We start from the raw sequence: 20,144 nt of genomic DNA on the forward strand, positions 1-20,144 counted from the left end.
TATACTGCTCTTTACAGGTGAAAGAGCATAAACCTAATTTTACTATATAGAAGTTATGACTAAAATGGCTAAATGTAAGGCAGAGAAGTCCATTGTTGATTGGACATGATAAACTGAAGCCAATTTATCTATGTAAGTAAAGTATTAATTTTTTTCCCTGCAAGCCATCGGCATCATGTTTTACATGACCAGGACGTTGACCGGCGAACCTGCGTTCCAATGAATCATCTCTGGCCAGACCAAGCTCCTTATACTGTGTGTAACAGCTCACTTTCTGAGTATGGCGTCCTGGGTAAGTCCAACTCGATGTATCGGCAAATGTATTTCCTGAACACATATGCATTACTCTGTTTGTTTCTTTTTTAAGTCTGTAATAAGTCGATCTTAAACCATTAAAAAAAAAAAGCATAATCTTCCCAATCATGAATTTGTGCACAATGTGACACTAAATATTTGTTTGGGATTACGTTAATGCCGAGTGATCAATGTTTTTTAGCTTTTACTTCGTGTTGGGAACGCAACCAAGAGGAAGTGGGAATGAAATGGCCCTGTATTAGTGGTGATAGCAGCTTATAGATTACACATTGTAGGCTTGTATATCTTATTTTGAGTATTTTTTGAGCAAGGAGGACATAATTGTTAACTACTGAGTTTCCTTACAAAAAGAGGCACTAAAAGACAAGATGATCACATTGAAAAGTTTACATCCACATCTTTGCCTAAATAGGAACAACATATGTGCAGAAAAGCTGAAACAAATCTGTCACACTGCAAGTTCCTCAGCCATATCTCCGAAATCACCACAAATGGGCTCATAATGATGGAGATAAAATTAGACTTGGATTAAGAGCTGCCAGGGGACATTTCTATGCTCGTGAAATTTTGTTCTTCCTATAAACATTTATTGAAAAATAGAAGATAATGTATAAAAAGCATATACATGTTTATCTCCTAAAATAGAATAAGGTTGGTTCAAAATGTTTGTTTGTTTTTTGTAGATTTACTACAAATCCGCCATTTATCAATCTCCTCTGATTTGACTTTGGACGAATCATTTAAAATGGTGGTAACACTGTCATTCATCCCAAAACTTATGAAAGGGTGGGGTACAAGGGAAAATAAAAACAAAAAGTAAAATATTAACAAAACGACATAGGAACTTTCCATAAAAAGTTTTCTTTTTTGAGAACGAGATTGGTTTTACAGCAATAACAAGGACAATTGGAGCAACTTTTTTTTTTAAGGAAAACCTGTGTGACCTGGCCCACATTTGCACATACATACAGACAGTCCCCTACTTAAGAACACCCGACTTACAGACGACCCCTAGTTACTAACTGTACTTTAGTCTTAAGTCTTAGGCTGCAATAAACAGCTATAACAGTTACCAAAGGTGTCTGCAATTAAGATTTATTGTTAATACTGATTTTTATGACAATCCAACATTTTTAAAATACAAAAAAAATTTGTCTGGGATTACAACTATAAAATTTTACAGTTCCGACTTGCGTACAAATTCAACTTACCCGGCATCAGAGGGGGCATGCCCTGCTACACCATCCACTCCTATCTACTCCTCCCTATGTTCCATGCCTCTTCTCGGCATGCCATATGACCGGAGAAACATCATCACAGGTCCTTTAGCCAGGTCCTTTCCACACAAGTATCAGAGATTGATAATCTCTGTAATTTTACATTAGAAGATGTAAACTGATACATTCATAACTATAAGGCTCCATTTACATGACCATTATTTGTGAGCATATCATGACCACCATTGATTTAAATGGCACCCCGTCACCGCACACGGGGGAATTCATTGATGTCTCTCTGGCTCTGACCATGCAGAACTGCCCGCCAATAGTCATATTGTCATAATGAATCAGTCGCAGTACAGGTGTTACGGGTTACATACAAGAAAGGGTCTTTAGGTTTGTTCTTAAGTTGAATTTGTATATAAGTCGGAACTGTATATTTTATCATTGTAATCTCACCCAGAACTTTTTTGGTCTCTGTGACAATTGGATTTTAACTCCTTCCCAACGCGTGCCGTACTAGTACGGCGCGCGCCGGGTCCCGGTGCATGGAGAGGGCTCGCAGGCCGAGCCCTCTCCATAGCCGGTAAGTCTTTGCTGCATATTGCTTACCGGTAACACCCGCGATCGGTGCTAGTTTTAAAAAAAAAATTATAATAAAAAAACCTAAAAATTCAAATCACCCCCCTTTCCCTAGAACTGATATTAATAAACAGTAAAAATCATAAACACATTAGGTATCACCGCGTCCGAAAATGCCCGATCTATCAAAATATAACAACTGTTTTTCACTGCGTTTAACCCCGTAACGTAAAATAGCGTCCAAAGTCAAAAATTAAAATTTTTTGCCATTTTGGAAAATATAAAAAAATTTATAAAAAGTGATCAAAAGGTCGCACAGTCCTAAAAATGATAGCAATGAAAACGCCATCAAAAGTCGCAAAAACCACCCACAGCTCCGTACACCAAAGTATGAAAAAGTCATTGCCGCCAGAAGATGGCAAAATAAAAAAAAAAAATTTTGTACAGGTGGTTTTAATTTTTTTAAATGTATGAAAACATTATAAAACCTATACAAATTTGGTATCCACGTAATACCAACCCAAACAATAAAGTAGACATGTCATTTGGGGCGCACAGTGAAAGCTGTAAAATCCAAGCCCACAAGAAAACGTTGCAGATGTGTTTTTTCACCATTTTCACTGCATTTGGAATTTTTTTTCCGCTTCCCAGTACGCGCCATGGAATATTTCGTCACTACGAAGTGCAATTTGTTACGCAGAAAATAAGCCATAACAGAGCTCTTTATGTGGAAAATTAAAAAAAGTTATAGATTTTTGAAGGTGGGGAGTGAAAAATGGAAGTGAAAAAACTAAAAAAAGGCCAAGTCATTAAGGGGTTAAAAATGTTGGGTTGTCATTAGAACCAGGATTAACACTAAAGCTTCATTACAGACACCTGTGATAACTGTTACAGCTGATTATTGTAGCCTAGGACTAAAGTACAATAAATTACCAACATCCAGAGGTCCGTTTGTAACTAGGGGTCGTATGTAAGTCAAGTGTTTTTAAGTAGGGGACTGCCTGTATAAGACTGTCCAGTTCTATGTCTAGACCTGCATGTAGCAGGGACCAATTTCTTTGCCCCTTTCTTTAAAAACCACACTCCTACACAGTACACTCCCCCTTTTGCTGGATAAGTTGTAAAAAGGACAAAATATTGTCTAAAATCCTTCATAAATGTGTTGGAAAGCATTTTAGACAGTTTTCTTGAAGCAAATCTATCTTTTTTAGGACCAGGAGCGATAATGATACGGTGGCTCACTGTAATGTAACGCCCCATTCTCCAACCATCCGCGTGCTTGGCCTGGTTGAGCACGTGGTCATATGAATGAGGCCTAGAAAGTCAAGTTGTGAAATGAGGGGCTTGACCACCCCCTAAATGTGATGACTAAGACAACAATAATGGAATAAGGTCATTGCAGTCGAGTGGCAGCTGTCAACCAATTGATCACAGGGTGACAGATTAAGGCTGCATTCACACTAACATATGGAGGACGTATATACGGCCGATATATGTCCTCCATAGACGGAAATGGGCGCACGGGAAAAAGATAGGACCTGTCCTATCTTTAAACGTAATACGGCGCAGTGCGCCATTACTTCCTATGGAGAGGGAGGGGTGAGCTGCGCTCACCTCCTCCTCATCTCCCCGTGCACTGCCATTGCCCGCTACGGTACGGTACGGGCGGGCAACGGCAGTGTGAATATAGCCTAAGACTGTGTAAGAAACGCACATTTACTGAGACATTAATTGTAAAATGAAAAAAAAATTTATTTGTGTAATTAATACATCATATGCCTTTTATTTTTTGTTTTCCCTCCTTTTAAATATGATTCATATTCATTGAATAAGCCCTTTTGTTCTTTCTCGTGGTCTCTATCCCAGAGGGAATTTGACCTGGTAATAGTAGAAATGACAGCTACATGACACCTGCCATTGAAAGCTTAGTGGCGGCTCCTACTTGTGTCTGGCTGTGTGTGTAGAATAACAAGGAGCCGGCCTGTCACCCCTCCATCCTGCGCTCGGCAGGACAGGACTAATTACATAGAAGACGCTGCACAACGGAGTTTATCTAATGTCTGCTAATTACAGGATTAGGCATTAATAAAACCTCTTTATAGTAATGATTATCATTTATCCATTGCTTCTTTTGGAATCCAACTAATTCCAATGAAAATTTCAGCTAATGGAGATTACAGGGAATGCTCTTGCAGGAACTTTCTTAGGGGGTTTCTCTGTACACATAACCAGACTGCAGTGAATATCTAATAATGTGTGAACACAAAGTTTTTTCTTTTTTTTTCTTCTGAAAATAAATTAGGTGCACTTCAAATTTTATAAAAGACGCACCATAAAATCTGTGGTTGCTGTGGCCAGATATAGCCACCTGCTTAATTCTCTGTAATTCTGTAGGTACGAGGCTGAGGACATTGGTGATATTCCTCTACTCTTTTCTCAACCCTTTTATTAGTGTACTTTTCCTTATTTAGGTTTTTATAATATACCATGGATTATCATTTTATACTAAGGATACCTTCTGTTCTTGGGCCACCAACAATAGATCTCTGGTCCATTATTTTTGTCCATGGTTGAGCCATATGTCAGTAAAATGGTCCGTATATCATCTGTTTTTGCCAAAAGTCACTAGCTGTTCCCAACTTTAAAATGAACGGCATATATTTTACCTTCCCGTATGCTTCTATGAAAAGGCTTGAGCTGAAAACGTGGTCAGGAATATGACCAGCTCTGAGTTCCTCCTCCACATGGATCCGTGAAAAACATCTGACTTCCATCAGGGGCGTAACCAGGAGAGGCTGGACCCCATTGCAGACTTCTACATGTGGCCCCCCTATCCCTTAAAGGAAAACTGTCATCAGAAATTAGCCTAATAAACCGCTACCAGTATGTTATCAAGCAGCTAATCACCTTCCAGATAATGTTTCTTTCATGGCTCAGTGTGGTGGCATCATCCAGAATTTCAACTTTGCAGTATGATGTTAATTGGTTGCATCAGCCAAGGTTTCCCTGCCTCGCCTCCCCCCATGTAAACACCTCCTCCGATGTGAACACCTCCTCCTGCATGATTGACATCATGCGCCAGACTTCAGGAGATCTGGTCATGATGTCCCTGGACGCATGACCGTAATTACAGTGAAGGGAGCGTCCTAAGGCGGGGATTTTCAGGCTTCGGGAGAACATACTGGTAGTGGTTTATTAGGTCAATTTCTGATGGTTCCCTTTAAACCTAAAAAAAAGCATATTTATACACATCATATACATACATATACATACATACAGTAATCTTGTACACATCAAATACACATACAGTGTATATGCAACATTTACATGCACAGTCATCTTATATTGACCCACATACCGTGTGTATATATAATATATATTGAATATATATACCCTGTTTCCCCGAAAATAAGACAGCATCTTATATTCATTTTTGCTCCTTAAGAGGCACTAGGTCTTATTTTCAGGGGATGTCTTATTTTTCTATGAACAAACATATACATTTATTGGTGAACAAAAAATCAACCTCTCCAAACTCTGAATTATTGGCATATTTGGCCCCAATCTCTCATATTTAGCAATAGCATTTTCCTTAAATGACCAATTCCTGTCCATGTAGCTTCTTGTAGCGCATTTGTCCTGCAACAATCAGTGATTTTATTCTGCAAATTCTTCACCAATGTTACAACCTATTGCAGTATCTAAAAGATCTATTCACACTAATGTACCGCTCGGGGGGAGATGTTGCAACGACTGCTACTAGGTCTTATTTTCAGGGGAGGCCTTATATTTCTAAGACTGAACAAAATTGTACTAGGTCTTATTTTCAGAGGATGTCTTATTTTAGGGGAAACAGGGTACGTACACCTTGGGAAAACAATATACAGGCAGTCCCCGGGTTATGTACAGGATAGGTTCTGTTGGTTTGTTCTTAAGTTGAATTTGTATGTAAGTTGGAACCAGCCAATTTTGTTTAGGGGCAATTGGATTTTAAAAATGTTGGATTCTCATAAGAACCAGTATTAACAATACAGCTTCATTGCAGACACATGTGATAACAGGTATAGCGGTTCATTATAGCCTAGGGCTGAAGTACAGTAAATTAGCAACATCCACAGGTCCGCTTCTAACTAGGGGTTGTATGTAAGTCGGGTGTTCTTAAGTAACTGACGGTGTATACACGTAATGTACTGGCACATCCGGCACATACAGTATATACACATGTACACACCTATACAGTACACATAAAATACACATTCAGGAAAAAAGGAACAGATTGGAACGGCACCGTGCAGAGGTCGGGTGCAGGTCTTCAGAGCGGGTCTGACATGACTCGCTAAATGCAATTGAAAAAGTAGGTTGAAGCAGCACTCCAATATGTAGTGAAGAAGAGAAAAATTTATTCCACCATTGATGCGACGTTTCGCCTTATCATTAAAGGCATTCTCAAGCATGCTGCCGGATGTGCCAGTACATTACGTGTATACACCGTCAGTTACTTATAATAATAATAATAATAATAATAATCTTTATTTATATAGCGCCATCAAATTACGTAGCGCTTTACAAATCATAGGGGACATATACAACTATATTACATTACAAAGAACAAACAGTCATATAGAACAATAGGAGTGAGGGCCCTGCTCACAAGAGCTTACAGACTATGAGGATGAGGGGGTGACACAAGAGGTTGTATAATGGTCCAGCCATTCTTTATAAGGGAACAATATAAAATAATTTAATAAATAATTTACTAAACAACGATGTTGCTGCTTGAACCAGCCATCAGCCGCCATCTTATTTACAGGGTCCTAGGTGAAAAAGACTGCAGAGAAGCCTGGAGCTTGGTATATATCTGCTGTTTGCCCGATAACAGATAGGATAGTACATAGGATGGATTAGTAAAGGGAGAGTTGACATTTCATGCAGTTAGCGAGTGTGATAGGCTTGCCTAAAGAGATGGGTTTTAAGAGCACGTTTGAAGCTTTGGAGGGTGGGTATTAGTCTCAGAGTCTGGGGAAGGGCATTCCAGAGAATTGGTGCAACTCGGGAGAAGTCCTGGAGACGTGCATGGGAGGTTCGAATTAAGGTCTTTACTTGAGAATGCCTTTAATGATAAGGCGAAACGTCGCATCAATGGTGGAATAAATTTTTCTCTTCTTCACTACATATTGGAGTGCTGCTTCAACCTACTTTTTCAACTTCTAAAATACACATTCAGTACATATTACCATATCTGCACAGTATATAGGTATGGCAGAAGTAGACGGCAGTAGATTCCTAGTCCTGCCCTCCCTCAGAATTTTTTTTCTGAGCTGGCAATGCCTTCGCTTGTAGTGAACTCTTTTCTGTGGAAGATGTGCAGCTAAATATCTGTACACACCGCTTGACAGTATGGGCCCTATAACAGCTGCTATGGCTGCTACCCCTGTAGTTACATCCCTGATGTCCATTGAAATGAATGTCGGTATGCCGTCTTAAAAAAAGTAACAGATTGCACAAGGAAGAAAACAACTCCTACCTGAGTATTCATACAAAGTAAAATGCGCTCATTTATACAACTTCTTTTCTCATTTTTTTTTTTTTTTTTCAGGTTTTGAGCTTGGGTTTGCTATGGCAAGTCCCAATGCCTTGGTACTGTGGGAAGCTCAGTTCGGTGACTTTCACAACACTGCACAATGTATCATTGACCAGTTCATCAGCTCCGGACAGGCCAAGTGGGTGCGTCACAATGGAATCGTGCTGCTCCTGCCTCATGGCATGGAAGGAATGGTGAGGAAATGCTGATCTCACATCTGTTTATCATACAGAGCAGCTGACCGGCTTACACAGTGGGGAAGTTAATGAATGATAGTTGCCCCAGGAGGGTAAGCTCATGAATAATGAATGAGGCTGAAGTTGCTGTTTATCCACGCTCAGGTTATTTTATCTTCACAAAAGACATAAAATCTTACTGATACAGGACCTAGTACAGGGAGCATAGCTACAATATATCCCAATAATAATGGAGCATAGTACAGCTACAAAGTCTGTCCCAGCTGCAGGTCCATATATAATACAGACACATTGTAACCATGTAAATCCATACTTAAATCAGAAAGGGGGTTTTCTGAATGAGGTCCACTAGACAATGCTTTATCTACCACCGCTATCTAATATTCTAATTACGGTCATCCCCAAGATCACATTAAAAAAATGATCATTGTTCATAAATTTAATTTAAAATTTTGGTGTGTTCTGGCTACAATCTAGGGCCTGTACATCATCTGCTTTTCTTGGTCTGATCGTGACTTGTCTGAACTGAACTCAACATATCCTGATTCGTGATCAAGATCCACCACAGCTTTATCATAGTCTAAATGTCGCAGATAAAGCCGCGTCGTTCCAAGAGTTCAGACGCCAATGTGCAGAACTTGACATCGGGTTCCTCAAACACGGACCGGAACTCCGCCAGGATAGTAGTATGGGTGGCCGTAACTGGGTCGTTCCTGACCCACTGAGGAGTAGTCCAAGCCAGAGCCTTTCCGGAGAGGAGGCTGATGATGAATGCCACCAAGGAGCACTCGGTAACAAACTGAGATGGCATTAACACTATATGCAGCGAGCACTGTGTGATGAATCCTCTGCACAGTTTGGGATCGCCATCGTATTTATCAGGCATAGATAGTTTAGCCTAGGCTCTGGTGTCGACGGACAAGCTGGGATGACAGGAGAAGTCTCTGGGGTAGAGTCTCTGGAACTGCCGCAGGAGCAGTCACAAGAGCCTGGTGCTGAGAGTCAAGCAGCCGTTGAAGGGCGGAAGCAACTTGGCCTAGAAGTTCTCCTCGGGCAGCAATCTGCTGCAACTGCCGTGCGACAACACCAGAAAGTTCAGCCAGTATCTGACGTGGCTCATTGGCGGAGTCCATGGCCGTATATTATGTCAGGGCACAGAGTCTGTGGACCCTCTGGACCACCGCGGGAGATGGTACTAGCCGACACCTGGGATCAGTCTAAGTGGCACCTGGTCTTCACCAGGTCATTCCACAGTAGTGACTTGCCTGCGGCAGCAGCCAAGGTAGCAATACAGGAGACAGTCCGTACCCAGGGAGACAGCAGGAGAAAAGCACAGGTAGGCACACTAGGACTCGCGTCAGGAATACAGGAGCTGGCACATGGATCAGGAACGGACTGGCACATGAATCAGGAATACAGGAACGGAAGTTATAGATTTTTGAAGGTGGTGAGTGAAAAATTAAAAAGTAAAAAAAACAAAATGGGCCAGGTTGTGAAGGGGTTAAAGGAGTACCAGTGCACCCCACATATTGGATCTTGCATATTACACAATCAATTAGCTATACCACATAAGTGGAATTACAGTTGATATAAATAGTTATTTAGCAAGGAGTGCAAAAAGACTAAAAGGTTTTGGTGATGTCAGCATAGGTACAGGCTTTGCAAATCTTTCGTCCACATTTAGACGAGATCCATGTAGGCTGGAAAAAGAGGCTGTTCTGATTGTGAGAACACTTGAAGATATACTCAAAAAACCCTGCATACATGCATGAAGAAACCTTCATGCTGTCTGGTAGCGGTCCTGAAGAACCATTCCTTTATGTGTCGTGTTAGTAGCAGCAGGATTATGTAAAATACATTTTTATTCGATGATTGGAGCAATTGGATAGTTTTCTGAAACTGAAGCTTTTCCCCAACCCCTCCCCTATACTGTAATATCTATCCAGAAGCTTCCATCTGTTCTTACTCAGAGCAATGGAGGAGCTGTGCAGCAGTTCTCAAACCCCTGAGTCCAGCTACTGTCCTGGAATATAAGTGCACTTTTCACAGTCCTGCTGCTTATTAACAACACACAAGGTATGGTCACACACATCTCATGGTCAAAACTGCTGAAAATATGCCTGGATAAGAATTGCTAAAATTAACTAAAATTATAATTATTGCACACCATGTGAAACAGCAGACTTGAAAGGGAGAAATATGCGTCTGCCCGTGGCTCTCCAGGTGGATGTGAGTTGGTGGCTGGAATTTTGGCTGCATGTTGGGTAGGAACAGGTTCTACCACTGGAAGTAGATTTGTCCTTATAACAGTGATTTAATAAAAACATTAAATTCAACCATATTCTCCATCCTAAAGTGATTTTATTTACCAGTCTGGTGAATAAGAATCGTCTTTCATTTTTCATAATAACCTTGGCTCTCTTTTCCAGCTGCTAGTTCATATTTCTTGAGGGACGTTTCCTATTGCTCCAGAATAAATTACTTCCTAGAAGCTTTTCATGCTGCTCCTTTCCCTCACTATCAGTAATGTGATTCTGAGACCAGCATTTCTTACACTATTTAACTTAATGCTATTACTAGGGGCCGGAGCATTCTTCAGCCAGACCTGAAAGGTTCCTGCAGATGAGCAATGATGACTGCGACGCTTATCCTGTAAGTAGTATTGTCCAACATCGTACCACGTTCCATCGTGATCTCCGTTTTCCGAGTGTACCTGCTCAATGAGTCATTTGTGGAGATTATGTTTGCTCATTCCTGATCTGGTAACCACATAGTACATGACATATAATTCATATTTTCTATACACATCTTTAGGAATTTACCCCGGATTATGAAGTGACCCAACTATATGACTGCAATTGGATTGTGGTGAACTGCTCAACACCTGGCAACTATTTTCATGTTCTCAGGCGGCAGATTTTACTGCCCTTTCGAAAGCCGGTAACTGAAGTTGGTTGAGGATTTGCAGAGTAATATGTTGTGTACCGAATATTTAACAAGACAAATCTTTTATTTTTAGCTCATTGTATTTTCACCAAAGTCTTTGTTGAGGCATCCGGAAGCAAAATCACATTTTGAGGAAATGAAAACAGGTTGGTAAAAATTTTGTTTTGTTACATCGTCTTTTTACCATCCACAGAAATCTTGAGATTTAGTTTAAGGAAATTTACCACATCAATTAGGTATATTATCATATTCTACAGCATCAATTCTTTCTTTTTTCTTCTAATGGCCTTGTTTTGGAGAAAATCATCTTTTAAAATTATGTAAATGAACCTCAGGGGCTCATGTCTATGTTACAGAATCCCCTTCTGTCTCTGTCCACTGCTGACTATGCCTGCCTATGTTCAGCGTTCTTGCCTGCCTCCAACCTGCCCTCCTTTTCCCAGCAAGAGAGCCGGTGGCATCATAATTAGAAGAGAATGGAGCCAGAAGGGGATTCTGTGATGTAGACGGGACCCTCTGAGGCTCATAACTTTAAAAGATGATTTTCTCCAAAACCAGGTCATTAGAAGATAAAGGAAGAACGGATCCTGTGTCAGAGGACGCATACCAGTGTGTAAGTGTGTTTGGCCATCTATTTGCACACCCAAGTTACGGAACATGGCACTTAAATATTTGCTTACACGGAGATGTAAAAAAAAAGTCCCTTTCTCTGCCTACTTGGCTCATTTAGCCTCTCCCCATTGCCTAAACTGTTGACTGAAAATGAATTTATTGCTAGATCCACCTTCAGAAATAAGATGGATTATCAGTTTACTGAGGACTCTACACATTATATTCTACGACCCTCTACTTAGGAACACCTGACTTACAGACGACCTCTAGTTACAACCTCTGGATGTTGGTAATTTACTGTATTTTAGCCCCACTGCACTGCACTGCACTGTACTGTACTGTTAATCCTTGTTTTTATGACAACCCAACATTCTTAAACTTAAGAACAAAACTACAGAACAAATCTTGTACGTAACCCGGGGACCGCCTGTATTGTAAACCTAGTTTTAAATTCAAAGCTACACTGATAAATACATTCAGGAGCATAACTTGAGAAGGTGCCTAGGGTACAGTTGCAACCGGGCCCAAGCGACTTAGGGGGCCCATTAGGTGTAACCATCCCGTATGAGAAGACAAGTACTACAAACCATACAGTATAGTTGGGGCCTGGCATAGACTTGGCACTGGAGCCCATCCGCTTCAAATTTTGCAACCTTGGGACAAGAATTTTAAACATCAACATCTGTATTACAATAAACTACAGTCACTACAAACTTTGCTGGGCAGGTGAAATACTTGCAATAAAAACACAGATCCACCAATGTGACACCAAAGAAAGTCTTAAAAAGAGTGCGCAAAAAGAGAAAAATGTGATTTAAATCCCTTCCTCCGAAATGTTTTAACTAAACATGGATGTGATTAGCGATTTATCATTCATCTCAGTGAATCCTGGAAAACTATTGAATATGTATATCCTGTTAGCTTGGGTGTCTATATTGTGAGTTTATTGGACAATGTGATCCTATTTGTATGGTTATTCTAAAGCATTAACCATTAGCTTCATTATTTAATGTCAAGGCACAGTCTTCCGCCGTGTGATTCTGGAGAGTGGAGCGGCTTGTCACAATCCTCAGAATGTGAGACGGGTCATTTTCTGCACTGGGAAGGTTTATTATGAGCTTGTCAAGGAAAGGCATCAAAAACAGTTGGAAAGCCAAGTAGCAATCACAAGGCTGGAGCAGGTAACATATTTCTCTGCCTTAATCTGTTTGCCAGCGAATATTTTGACAGCAAGATTTGTTACCAAATGAATTATCAGGCTACATGTGACAACAAAATGGGATATTTTTTTGTGTCATGCTAATAAAATTATGTACAGGGTGTATTGACCCCGATTATTTGCAAAGTATAAAAACTCAAATGGGAAACCTAATTTTTTTATTAGATGGATAGCCTGTCAGAATGATATTCACTATGAAAGAAGAGCCTAAATGCTCAGTATAAAGAGCTGCTGTGTTAAAGGAAATATACCATGAACATCCACCAAGATAAACCCGGGGCACTTGCTCATAGACCGATGCACTGTAAGTGTGGTAATCTTATATTTGTTATCCATGGCCTCCTTCCTTCAACCTTTAACTGTATGCTTATACGTCAGAAGGCTTCAAAGGCTTTTACACTCTCTTCCTCTTCCCCCTGTTCCACCCCTCCTGCTGCACACTGTAACAGCCTGTGAAGCTGCAGCACAGAAGTGCTCTGGTAACACCCTTCTTGTTTATTAGCATAGTTTTAAAAGTTGATTTTAGAAATAAAGAGGCCATGGATAACAAATATAAGAAGATTACCACAGTCACAGTGCCTGGATCTATGAGTAAGTGTCCCTAGTTTATCATGCTTCATTTTGATGTAATATTTACTTTAATATGTGTACTGGTTTCTTAGCCACAACAATTAAGAGATAATGACTAGTTTATTGATACAGTGGCCGTACAAAAAGCAAAGCACTTTGCACAAAGAAATTGCTGTACATGCTTACGAAGACCTGCAAACTTCCCTGCCGGAATGCATTACAGGGATAACAAACTACCCTTCAACAACCCCAATATATCGGACGCAGAGCTGATGCCAGTTCAGCTCAAGATCTGAGCCGAACCGGCATCGGGATATACGGGGTGCCAGCTATAACTAATAGCCGAAACCCCAGTGTAACACCCGTGGTCAGAGTGGGCTCTTATCCAGGGTGCTTAACCCGTTAAATGCTGCGGTGGCATTTAACCTGCCTTTGGGGGGTATTAACCCCACAATGAGCCCCCCCTGCATTGCAGGGCATTTCAGGGTATTATCATGAACAAGCAGTCAGATGATTGCTTGTTCATGTCCCATGGTGGAAGCAGTAAAAAAGTAAAAAAAAAATAATAATAATAATCTTTTTCAAGAAAAAATAAAGCAATAAATCACTAAAAATGCCCATAACCCCATAAAATATAAAGAGACATATAACACAAAAAAGTCTAAATCATAACCCAAACCCCATATATATAGTATCACCGCGTACGTAACAACCTGTAGAATAAAAGTAAATCATTATTGAACCCGCACGATGAAAGCCGTAAAAAAAAAACCTTGTAAAAATCAGCCAAAAATTTATACTGTTGCAAAGTACAACATGTTCCGCAAAAAAACAAGCCATCAACCAGCTCCATAGCCAGAAAAGTAAAAAGCAGGCGAGTAACATGAGGGGGTGCAAAGGATGCGGTCGCAACCAGTCCCAAGAGGCTTTAGGGGCCCATAAGGTCTCACTTTCCCATATGAGAAGACTAGTACTATGAACCATACATTATAGTCGGAGGGGGCCTGGCACAGACTTTGCACTGGGTCCCATCAGCGACAAGTTACGCCACTGGTAAAAAGGTTATGCCATTGCCTTTGAAGACGGCAATGCTAAAATGATAGATTTTTTTTCCCCCCACATTAGGGTTTTATTTGGCAAATTTAGTAAAACATAAGAAAAAATATTAAAGTCTGGTATCCCCGTAATCGTATCAAAATATAGAATAAAGATACCATGATTATTAGGCTATATGGTGTCAATGTAGAAAGAAAAGGAGATGCGTATTAATGACAAACAATAAACTGTATTGGTATCAACATTAAAACATAATTAAAAAACCAAAATGGGTGTACATCACATGCCTCCCCAGGGTACGGCACTATATGTACGGCAAAAAAATGCCAAAACTGATGTTATATAGATGAGTATAAAATGATCAGAGTAGTCTAAAATAATGCATGTATACATTGGAATATATAATCAACAAGAGGAAAATCTTAGCAACACTATGCATATCAACTAATATCAAGATCCAATGAAAATACAATACAGGCAGTCCCCGGGTTACGTACAAGATAGGGTCCGGAGGTTTGTTCTTAAGTTGAATTTGTATGTAAGTCGAAACTGTATATTTTATAATTGTAGTTCCAGACCAAAAAAATTTTGGCCCCAGTGACAATTGGAGTTTAAACATTTTTTGCTGTAATGGGACCAAGGATTATCAATAAAGCTTCATTACAGACACATTACAGCTGATCATTGCAGCCTGGGACTATAGTAAAGCATTCAGAAAGCTTCACCAGAGGTCAGAGTGGTCCGTCTGTAACTATGGGTTGTCTGTAAGTCGGGTGTCCTTAAGTAGGGGACCGCCTGTACATTCAAAGAAATGCAGCCTACATTACCATTAAAATAAGTCCGGTCCGGGGAGGAACAGATGTTACCCCACAACTTAAAAATGTCTAGGCTATATGGTGAACACGAAAAAAAAGGAAAAAATCCAGTACAGAATTGATGCTTTTCTATTCTTGCCCTCAAAAAAAAGTTCCTAAATTTTCAACAAAAAGGGATATCAACCCAAAAATGGTAACACTGGAAAAAGCATCTCATCCAGCAAAAACAATGCCGTCAAATGGCACCAATAACAAAAAAGCTAAAATTTTATAGCCTACAAAAGGGGCCAATGAGGAAACTAAATTCCTGGCAGCTGCAGGTCCCTCCTTCCCTTCCGCGCCTCGCTGTGCCCCCATAAAACAAGAAATGGCCACATGTGGGGGTCCCTGTACTTGGGAGAAATTGCATATTAAATTGTTTTATGGTTTTCTCGTTTTGTCTTTTGGAAATGTGTAAATTTTAGGGCTAAATGAACGTATAACCAACAAAATTTGACCATTCGAAATTTCACCTCCATTTTGATTCAATTACTCTGAAGATCTCAAGGGGTTAACGATCTTCCTTAAAGTTGTTTCTGATAGTTTGAGGAGTGCAGATTTGAAAATGGGTTGGTTACATGGGGTTTTTTTGATGTCGAATTTGTAAAATTTAAAACAGTATCTATCCAATACTCCAAATGTTAATTCTGAAAATACGGAAAATCAATATTCGATTTGTAAGCCGCGTGACATCAAAATAAATTATGCAGACAGTTCAAAAATTATGAAAATGTAGATATATGGGAAATGTTATTAAGCAACTTATTTACTATAAGATGATTGCGACCTAATAGCCGACACCCCAGTGTAACACCCGCGGTCGGAGTGGGCTCTGATCCAGGGTGTTTAACCCATTAAATGCTGCGGTGGCATTTAACCTGCCTTTGGGGGGGTTTAGCTCCTATCACTCTATCCTATCAGTGATGGCCAGTGTAAGATTCCAGGGTGTGGGGGCTGGGACTCTGTAAGCAGACACATTGGGGCTCATTTACTAAGGGGGATTTTGGCGCATCGGCGCTGGCTTTCATGCAACACAAATCGGGGGGCGGGCCGTCGGACTACACGCGGGATTTAACATTTCAAATTGTGTCGCAAGACACGCACTTACAAGCACCGGGAAGAAGAAGGGGAACTCCGGTGGACCTCGGTAGGGAAGCGACGGATGCAGGAACTCGGGTGCACGAGCTTAGTGAATCGCGCCAGACTTAATCGGACCGTCCGAATCGGGGATCGCCACAGGACCAGGTAAGTAAATATGCCCCAATATGATCCATCTAGTTCTGTGAGCTGACAATGTGGTTAGATTATCAGGTTACAGGTTTATATACATTTTCATTTACCTTCTGAACATTGTTATAGTATCTTACACATAAAAAGAGAGATGAGACAGATGAGAGATGATGAGATCCATGAGATAGATATTACACACGGCACTGCTACATATCTGTTCTCACACTATGAGAAGCCAGAAAATACAGGGTCTGAAACCAGGGGCAACTGAAATTGTGTACTCTAGGACTAATAGAGACAGGTTGGACTTTAACGGATGCTGTGCCTGGCGTCCCACCGCACCCTTTGCTGTGATATAATAAAGACATTTTATTGGATTTTTTTGGATTTTACCAGATGAGTGCCGCTACTCTTTCTTCATATTAGATGTATTGCCTTCCTGTCTATGCTGAGCACCCTTGCAAGTCCCTTTCTGTTTGTATTCAGGATGTTGGATTAGGATTGTGGGTGGTGCCCTCCACATCTCTACAGCATAAGAGATTTTATGTACATCTCACTATGCCTAATTCTTCCAAATATATAACATGGTATCAAATATGTACCACATTTCCTTCCTGTATTGCAGATTGCCCCTTTTCCTTATGACTTGGTGAAAGAAGAAGTTGATAAGTATCACAATGCAGAGCTGGTGTGGTGCCAGGAGGAGCACAAGAATATGGGTTATTATGATTACATCCAGCCCCGCTTCCTCACCCTTCTGAATCATACTAGGCCAATATGGTAAATATATAAATACTGAACATGTATTCCTCATACTCTGTCCCTCATTAGGAGAAAGTTTCCTTAATATCTATAAACTCTCAAATTTCTTTACGGTAAAAATAACAAATATATTTGTTAGAACTCTTAGGCCCCTTCTACACTCGCAACACGTGCTGCCTGCATCTCCCGGCCCGAACTGAACTGACATGCTGAGTTCCGTTCCGGTTTGCAGCGTTCGGGCAGTGCGATCCGGGCAGCATGCTTTGCGAGTGTGATGCGAGTGTAGAAGGGGCCTTAGGATGTTTTCATACAGCATTTGATTTATCGGAAAAGGATTCAAAGATGGGTGCATCTTTGGACCGGATTTTGAGGGGACAGGACAAAATGGAATCGTGTGAAATTGGCCCTTCAGTATAACTGCTTTTGACATTGGGAAAAAAAATAGCATATGGTCACTTCTCTTTGTTGCTGCACGTTCCCTCGCATCAGCCGGCGATTTCTGTATATAGGGGCTCTGAGGTGACTTCACACTCAAGCACCCTCCCTCTACCTCAAGTCACCGCTGAGCCTTTGAATACAGAGACTGGCAGTGACGGGAGCATGACACTGCAACGGAGACAGTGGAGTATTTTTATACCCAGTGGGGCACATAACTTCATCCCATGTAAACCCTTCAATGTTGCATGTCCTAAAGTCACCATGTACCCTACCCATACACATGGGCTGCTAACACTTTTCTATTTACTTTACCTGGTTTAATGGTGTATTATACACAGACATGACCACTGCCTTGTACCATATAGGTAGGTATCTCAGCGGAGACCATACGTGCATGTAGCACAGCAGGATGTAAACAAGGACTAATGTGGACTTCTGGATATTTACTTCTACCTCTAAAATGTCAAGGAGTCATTGGTTCTTAAAAGTTTGTCTTACATATATACTATATTTTTTTTTTAGGTATGTTGGTCGTGACCCAGCAGCTGCCCCAGCCACAGGCAATAAAAACACCCATCATGTGGAGCTAAGGAGATTTTTGGACGGTGCTTTTAATTTGCAGTGTTTTGAAGGGAAGACCTTCTAATGCAGTAGACCTAGACGACATACTGTATATTATAAAGTATTATAGTCCGGATGTAAATACTATCAATGAAATGGGATAACTCAGCATTAGTTTTACTCATATTTTCTTATTTATACATTTGATAATATCTTTCAATGAGTTACAGCTGATATACACAATGACATAAAGAAGTCAACCCAAATGTGTCTAATTCATTTCCGAAAATGTTTTAATTTGCTCTTAAATTTTCTTTTTAGTTCAAAGTTCATCTAAAAAGAACTAAGACCCTGATTTCAGTGGGAAGGCCAGGCTTGAGATTTTCAATAGTATGGTCCTGCTGCATTTCATTACTTTCACCACTTCTCTACACGCAGTGGTTGATGATTTCTCTTTACACTTGGTGATGGGAGGAGCTGGTTGGATGTGGATAGCTGGTTTACTACATCCAGTCAGGTCCACGTATAGCTCCATGATGACATTTCTGTATGTTATAGTGGAAATTGTAGATCAATTGTAGGCTGTGAAGTGTTTCAAATGGCAGAATAGAAAGTTAACTTTATTTTGTCATGTAATCCTTGTATCGGATATTTATCAGTCGTTAATAAATAAAGAACTTCAAATCATTGTTGTTCTCCTGACTGGGTTTATTATGGAGCAAAGTAGCCCCGAAGATTGGATATCAAAATGAGATGTGTGATTACATTATTTCTAAAAAAAAAATCAAGTTCTCTCTATTGATCAACATTTAAAGGAGTTTTTGTAACAAGTACACCATGCCACTAGAACAATGTTTTACAAAAGTAGCAACATAAAACCTTTACTTTCCAAAAACGCAATTTTCATAATAAAAAAACAGCAATGACTGTAGCACAGAGAAAGATTATTACTACAGTGGCTATAGAAATTATTCAGACCTCTTTACAGTTTTCACAGTTTCAATGCAGCCAATTGGTAAAATCTAAAAAGTTTTTTTTGCTCATTAATTTACTTTTCCCAAATCTTGACTGAAAAAAATGAAATGTAAATATTTGTGTTAATTTAACCCCTACTGGACTATTTTGGCCTTTAGGACGCAGTCCCGTTTTTCAAATCTGCCCTGTGTCACTATAAGTGCTTATAGCTTTGGAACGCTATAAGATATCCGGGGGATTTTGAGATGGTTTCCTCGTGACACATTGTACTTCATGTTAGTTTAAACATTTGTTAACAATAATTTTTATTGAGTTTTTGAAGCAATAAAACATGAAACCTTGTTTGACAGTTATGTAGCAACATAAATACATTTTTCATAAAGTATACAGTATGTATATTCTTATAATTAGCTTAAATAGCTCAACAAAGATCTCTGAAGCTGAGGCTATCTAATACATCCAAATCCTTCTGACAATACAGTAAAACCATTAAAAAAAAAGGGTTGGGGGGGAATGGAAGGAAGAAAGGGAAGGAAGATTGGGTGAGAGCCCGAAAAAGGACCTAAAATACCAGTAACACTACTCATGCAGTAGAGGAATATGTGATCCAGTCTTGCCAAATTTTCTTAAAAATTGCTTCTTTATCATGTAACATACTGTATAACTTATCGTTAATCATAATCCAATTTAGCTTAGATTTTACCAAGTGTAATGGAACAACAGCTTTTTTCCACGAAGTTGCTATTGCGATCTTAGCTGCTAAGAAAAGGTTAGAAGCAGAGGTCGCACTAACATTTTTTCAAAAGGGTAAAAATACTCCTCTCACCATTTTTGAGGAGTATTTTTACCCGAGGAGGAGTATGAATATTTTGGTAATACACCGCACACACTACACTCACACACTGCACATACAGCCCACACTGACAACACAGCACAGCACACACTGACAACACAGCACACACTGCGGACTCACAACACAGCACACACAGCACACACTGACAGCACAGCACAGCACACACTGCGGAC

The 20,144-nt window shown here is 40.1% G+C and overlaps 1 protein-coding gene across 5 annotated transcripts in view; it reads left to right on the forward strand.

Moving 5' to 3' along the window:
* OGDHL (oxoglutarate dehydrogenase L) overlaps positions 1–18,831 on the forward strand; it is a 114,599-nt gene extending 95,768 nt beyond the window's left edge. For all 5 annotated transcript variants that reach the window (XM_072130565.1, XM_072130567.1, XM_072130563.1 and 2 more), the window contains exons 16-23: positions 165–292; positions 7,714–7,892; positions 10,476–10,547; positions 10,710–10,835; positions 10,915–10,987; positions 12,471–12,634; positions 17,008–17,162; positions 18,105–18,831. In XM_072130565.1, coding sequence (XP_071986666.1) covers positions 165–292; positions 7,714–7,892; positions 10,476–10,547; positions 10,710–10,835; positions 10,915–10,987; positions 12,471–12,634; positions 17,008–17,162; positions 18,105–18,228 — 1,021 coding nt within the window. In that variant the 3' untranslated portion in view covers positions 18,229–18,831. The remainder of the gene's footprint in view (positions 1–164; positions 293–7,713; positions 7,893–10,475; positions 10,548–10,709; positions 10,836–10,914; positions 10,988–12,470; positions 12,635–17,007; positions 17,163–18,104) is intronic.
* The last annotated feature ends 1,313 nt before the right edge of the window (positions 18,832–20,144 follow it).

Source organism: Engystomops pustulosus, chromosome 11, assembly GCF_040894005.1.
Source record: "Engystomops pustulosus chromosome 11, aEngPut4.maternal, whole genome shotgun sequence".
NCBI classification, from domain to species: domain Eukaryota; kingdom Metazoa; phylum Chordata; class Amphibia; order Anura; family Leptodactylidae; genus Engystomops; species Engystomops pustulosus.